Source organism: Lingula anatina, chromosome 3 (assembly GCF_051362555.1).
Source record: "Lingula anatina isolate TDL-2025a chromosome 3, LinAna3.0, whole genome shotgun sequence".
In the NCBI taxonomy this organism is placed as follows: Eukaryota; Metazoa; Brachiopoda; class Lingulata; order Lingulida; family Lingulidae; genus Lingula; species Lingula anatina.
In genome coordinates, this window is record NC_141769.1 from 4,137,500 (window position 1) to 4,144,173 (window position 6,674).

Consider the following 6,674-nt stretch of genomic DNA (forward strand, 5'->3'; position numbering starts at 1 on the left):
AAACAGAAAGGCCAATTGTCATTATACTCACAGGAGTTGTCAATTTTACTAAAACACAGGTTGATTTAGAAAATCAGCATAACCGGGCCATTATTTTAGAAGTTATGCTGTTTTTCACATTTCCTTAGATTAAATTCTTTGGCATGTTAACAGTCTCATTATTGAACTAATAAGATACGTAAAAGTGTTCGTTTGACATTTCCTGCATCTTTACAACATTGTTAGTTGATTATATAAAAATGATGGTAAACTTGTTATCGTGTATTGTGTAATAAAGTGTCAAAAATGGAAATAAACTCATATCATTGCAGTTTGTCAGATTCAATCATCCACTTTGTTCAGAATCTCAGAATGGAGGAAATTAGACATTTAACACTGTTCTATTGATATTTTTCCCATCTCATCAATTTTCTTAGTTGATCATATAAAATGGCCGTAAACTGTTTAGATTGTTTTTTAGGATTGGCATGCATTCAAATTAGAAAGCCAGCTCAAGAGGGTTATCATTTTTTATTGAATTTATGCAATTTTGTGTGAAATTTTCATATTTCTCATTCTGGCATTTTTAAAGTGTGAACTTGAACTCCCATGGGCCTGAAGCCTTATGCTTGTTACATATTTTACTTACATCGGTATGAGCATAATTAAAATTTGATGTTGAATTTGCAGTTATAATACATAATGTACTTTTGCATCAGAATTGACAATAGCCTATTTTGTGCATTGTTATTTTCTGTTTTTTGCCTGTACATTTGACAGCTTTGCTGCCTTGTTTTCTTTGTTTTTGAAAATCTTATATGTTTTGATTTTAAGTCTCGTCTCATCTTTCAGGTAAAAGTGCGCTTGCACCTAAATTTGCTTCAATAAGCGGGTATACCAGGGCCGTAGCCTGAGCAAAATGCCAGGGGGGGCAGTAAGCGGAAACGAGGGGGCGAAGCCCCCGAGGGGGGAGGGGGTGGGAGGGGGTGTCCCCCTCCCATGGTGTGGAAAATTTTTAAAAACTGTATGTATAATACTGCATTCTGGTGCATTTTAACTGTTATTTATTGCTCAATCAGAAGTCAGAAATTGTGGGTTCATTTTGCCATAAGTACAGTCATTTTTTCAACACAACACGCCAACTGGACTTTTCGGCATGAACTGAGTTGGCTAAAACAGTACACCTTTGTAAACAGATTGTTGAATGATTGTCTAGTGGCCATGACTGTATTTTCTCACAGAATTGATACCAGCTTTGCATTTATTTTTTTTACCTTTGCGATTATTGATTTATTTTTTTTTTTTTTTTGCACCTCAAATCCCAGGGTGGGGGGGCAGATGCCCCCCCTGCCCCCCCCCCCCCCACCCCCCCGGAGGCTACGGCCCTGTATACAAACAGTAACGCTAAAACGCGCAGCGGACACAGTCCGTATTTGATCGCTCAAGTGCCGTTGTACTCAAACAGGCGTATCAAATATGTCTTAATGGTGTACATACCAAACAGTTAAGCGCACATGCGGGCGTCCTGTACAATAAATTTTGGGCAACTACGACGTACAATAGAGCGTGTCAACAGTCTTTCTTATAGCTTAGAATAGATTGTGTCAACAATGATGTGGGCAACTTTGGCCTACTCGATTACTCTGGCTTACTCTCTTGCAAGTCATAAGGCAGTCTGAAATTGAGTAAGCTTCACTCTATTGTAAGTCAAGGTTGCCCAATATGTAAAATAATATACATTGTGCAAAGTAGGTCACAAACGAGGCAGTAGTCGAACTACCTGTATGGATCTGACCTTGCTGCGTCCTTATTTTTCTCTGTGGGTTTATTACTGTGTTCAACTTTAGTTTGTCTAGGAACAGGAGCCAAACAATTCAACATAGGACTATTAATTTGACTGTGGATGTGCTTTTGAGAGAGAGAGCGTTGAGGTATAAATATAACTGCATCTGTTTATTTGCCTGTCCGAGTGCTATGTTCCAGTTTCTTTACAGACCAGGACCCAGCTTCCTTTTAGGTCTACTGTACTATACCACTTCTTGTCATGGAGACAACATTCTCATGCTGCCGTATGGAGCAATTCACACCTCCAGAGCTATGAATATGGAGAAGTTGGCCTTGATGTTGACTGAACATGGCCATAATGTGACCATGATAGTCAGGGCCGACTACACACCCTGGCGACCCCTACCCGGCGTTGTATTGGAGGCGTATAGCGTTACCGTCACCGACGGATCACAACCACCTCAGCTATTGGATTTCAAAACAATGATGCGGTTGGTGAAATCCGACATTTTTACTCTACTCTATATACTATCCGAATCTAATCGCGAAACTTGTAAACACATGTTGTCTGACAAACAACTTATGAATAATATCAAAAGAGGAAACTTTTCTTTGTTCATATTTGATTATTTGGAATTATGTTCTGCAATACTCGTGCATTATTTACAGCTCCCATCTGTCATGTATTCAAACTTTGGATTAACGGGTTTGTGGATTGTAAATCAAAATCCCGTGAATCCAGCAACAACTCCTATGAATAGCGTGGGCTTTACAAACAATATGAACTACATGGAGCGCTTCAGAAATACAATGCTTTGGATAGCTGCAAATACATTTTATAACTACTATTACATTAGAGACATAAGAAATCTACTGTCAACGTTTCTGCCCGATTATAACTTTCCTCCAATTCATCGTTGCTTTGAAAACGTCTCTATTATTATCGCAGCCAATACTCATTATGCCCTTGACTTCCCTAGACCTATCATGCCTCATATAAAAACCATATCCGGGCTACAGTGGACCTCGCCGCGCCCTCTATCGTCCGATCTTCTGTCTTTCATGTCATCTGCTCATCATGGGGTTATACTAATGAGTTTTGGATCTATGATGCCGACGTTGGAAGAGGAGACAGCAGAACTATTTGCTAAGGTGAACAATTTACATATATAGAAATCGTTATGCATCCAATTGGAAGAATCATTATTAATGTATTGAAGTGGGTCCTGCTAGTTCCAGGTACTTGTCCGTAATTGTCTGAATTACAGGGTTACTACTTAATAGTGGGATATTTTTTATCATTGTTATTTTTGAGTGCTGATTACATATTTTTTGGCTTGATTCATCAAAAAAGTATGTCATTGAGTGATAAAAATATCCAGTCTTCTATTGTGAGATAATTTGGGCAATAATATTAATTCTGACATAAGATGTCATTCAAAAGAAAAGAACACCCCCAGAAAACCATATCAACAGTTTGATGTCAGTATTAACTATAAGCTAAAATATTAAAGAAAGTGATAGCCTCCGGACAGTGATATGTTACACAATCAAAGAAATCATTACAGTAAACCATGAAAAGTCATCAATAGCGGGTATGACCTCCAGCAGCCGCTTGCAGCGCCCTCATCCTACCTGGCATACCCTGTGATAAGTTTTATAGAGCTTGGATGGGTATATCATTCCACACAGTGATAATAGCCTGTCGCAGTTCATCACTATTTACCGACCGATGACCATAGCTATTAATTCTGTGAGTTACTTCCGCTCAGATTTTCAATTGGGATTACCTGTATATCTGGGGAGTTTGTAGGCCAGGGCAGTTGCTGGACCCATTGGTTTTGAGGAAAAACAGCGACTCTGCAAGCTCGATGTGGGGTTGCGCAGTTGTCTTGGTACACAAAGTTGTTCCTGAAAATGACTCTTACAAATCGAAGCATTGTTTGCTGTAGAATGTCTCTGCAGGAACACTGGTTGAGGTTGCCTCCTAGAAAAACCAACTGGTTCTGGGCAAGGGCATGAAATGCTCCCCAAACAGAGACATTACCATCCCCTGCTTGCACCCTAGGCAGTACACAATCATCGTTTTACGCCTCTCGTACACGTCGGCGGACAAGGATTCGACCGTCAACCCTAAAGACTCCATATCTGGCCTCATCACTGAAAGCGACGTGATTCCAGTGTTTTGGCTGCAAACGCACGTGATCCTCACCCCATTGCAGACGTCGCTGTGTATGGCCTGGCCCCCGTTTCACAAAGAATCTTAAATCCGTAGTCGACTAGCTCGGGCTGGGTGACCTAGCTAGGTCGACTACGCTGCAGTCGAGTAGGAGTGTTTCACAAAGAATCTAACGTCTTAGCTATGCGTGCTTACCGTAGTCGACGCGCACGAGAAACTCTTCAAGAAAAGGAGGTGTAAAGTTTCAAAAGTTTCACAAGACATGACGTTTCATGGCCTCTTTCGGCCGAGAACGATCGTTTATCAACAATAAAAATCAGCCAAAACACAAACAAAGTTTGTTTTTGAACTTTATTGATTAGGTTAACTTCGATAGAACTTCAAAGTAACAGTTAAACATTAGCTTGTCGTGGAACACTGCTGACGGACGTCTTGCGGTCAAAAACATAAACAAACACGCAATCGGCTGCGTGAAGTGGCAGTTTATTTTTATTTCAATATTCCATAATAGTCAGTGTTATTCAATTATATTATAACACAATATCTTGAAGGAGGTATGTTCTTTCCAAATTTTTGTTGTTAATGCTCTCATTTACCGAGTTTTAGTTGAGCTTGCCGACTTAAGTCTCCTCCCGACGAGGCTAGACATCGTCGACTAGCAGCTAAGAAAAAAACGACGTAAGCGACCTTTTAGATTCTTTGTGAAACGGGACTTAGTGACGTAACGACTTAATTACGTTGGTAACCAAGGTCTTAGTCAGGGAAACCGACTTAAGTTTTTTTGTGAAACGGGGGCCTGCTGTTAAAAGTGGTTTTCGTACTGGTCTTCGTGCAAAATAACCGGCTTGAAGTAATCTCTTACTCACGAGGGACCTTGAAACAGGCGTTTGAATGACATTCTGCCACTCTCTTCTGAGGACACTGGTTGTCTTTGTACGACCAACACGGCACACTCTAAGGAGAAGGCGATCCTGTCTTCTTGATGTGTTACGCGGACACCCTGGTTGAGCTATTGGAGTAGGTGCCCCTGTTGTAGCATTTCTTTGAAGGACTTTACTCACGGTTTCTGATAAATGTTGCACTGCATGGCAATGGCTGTCTGTTTCTGGCCATTTTCTCTGAGAGCAAGAATCCCATAGAAAGCTGCTTTGCTTAGCTGTCGGACCATGTCTTCTCTAAGGTACCTGTCAAGTTTCAGAGCGATCCCTTTGTTGCTTTTGTAAATACACTCCAAAGATTGGCCAAACCCATGCGTTTTTATACAAGGGCAGAAATTGCAGAAAAGACCACCCCTCACATTTCTGACCACAGAACATGCAACTACATGCATCAATTGTTTCGAGAGTGTGGTAATTAGTTAACACACCTTGCTACACATGGACTGACACCTCAGTTTTGGATTTAAAGTATATAGTTAGAGAGAAAATAAATATTTTGTAGAAAATTAACCCGCCAAAAATTAATATTCCATATTAAGAAGTAACCCTGTATTTTGATGCCAAATTCATGTTCTTTTCTGCATGTAAGCAGATATTACATCTGCACGCTTCTATGCGTGATCTTTTAATTGCGTACTTAATTAATCAGGTCTACATTTGATAAATATGGTATATAGTGAATTTCCATCTTGTCTTATTGGTTAACTGTGCCACAACTTAATATTATATCCCCTGAATTTTTTAAAAGGTATTTTCCAAGTTTCCACAGAAAGTATTATGGCGATACAAAGGACCTATTCCACCATCTTTAGGGGAAAACACCAAGATCATGGAGTGGATTCCACAAAACGACATTCTAGCTCACCCCGCCATGAAGCTGTTCATCACGCACTGTGGGATCAGCAGCACGTGGGAGACGCTGTTCCACGCTGTGCCCGTGGTAGCAGTGCCGCTTTTTGCAGACCAGCATCATAATGCAGCTAAATTGGTGAAAAGGGCAAAAATTGGGGTTTTAATCGACTTTCATACAATGACACAGATAGAGCTAGAGGAAGCAATCAACGAGGTACTAAGTAATGAGAAATACAAACAAAATGCGGCAAAGATGTCTGAAATTTTACAAGACGTTCCAATATCTGGAAAAGATGAATTTCTATTCTGGGTTGACTACGTGATCCGCCACCGTGGTCCATTATTTCTTCACAATGAGGCGGTTTTCAAACTGTCATGGTACCAATATTATCTTCTAGATATAATCTTTCCACTTGTCGCCGCATTCTTTGTTTACTCTATCTGTTGAAGGTTTTCGTTGTGTGTATGTTTAAGGCGGCTGTACGAGTAATTAGACTCTTGCTGAAGAGAGTTAAACTTAAGCGTTCGTAATGGTAGTTAGGCGCCGACCAACCTTTGATATTTTATATTTTATTGATAAACGCTTTTTAAGACATGTTTCCTGGATAATATCACCTTTATATTAGCATGTGTAACTGGTTTTAATTCACAGTGTTTGTCGTAACAGCTGAAGCAATGGCCATAGTCGTGTATATACAATGTATATATAGACTCGCTGTAGTATACATGTACATTTTCCTCTTGACACTAAATTAAAATACATATGCATCAGTTGTGCTAGTACCATTCGAAAATAAACTTTTCTTGTTACCTTCGCTTTTAAGATGGTGGTTTTGGCCGTTTTTCCCCTCCACCTTTGGCGAATATACCCAGTCTCTTTAAAACTTGGAGAAGAATTCCCACACGATTAAATTTTTCAGATATATAATCAGATATCATTA

General features: G+C 39.9%; 1 protein-coding gene across 1 annotated transcript; it reads left to right on the forward strand.

The window, feature by feature from the left end:
* Positions 1–1,553: 1,553 nt before the first annotated feature.
* LOC106166871 (UDP-glucuronosyltransferase 2C1) lies at positions 1,554–6,544 on the forward strand. Its single transcript, XM_013545537.2, has 2 exons — positions 1,554–2,916; positions 5,630–6,544. The coding sequence occupies exons 1-2, from the start codon at positions 1,954–1,956 to the stop codon at positions 6,179–6,181; spliced, it is 1,515 nt and encodes a 504-aa protein (XP_013400991.2). The 5' UTR covers positions 1,554–1,953; the 3' UTR covers positions 6,182–6,544.
* The last annotated feature ends 130 nt before the right edge of the window (positions 6,545–6,674 follow it).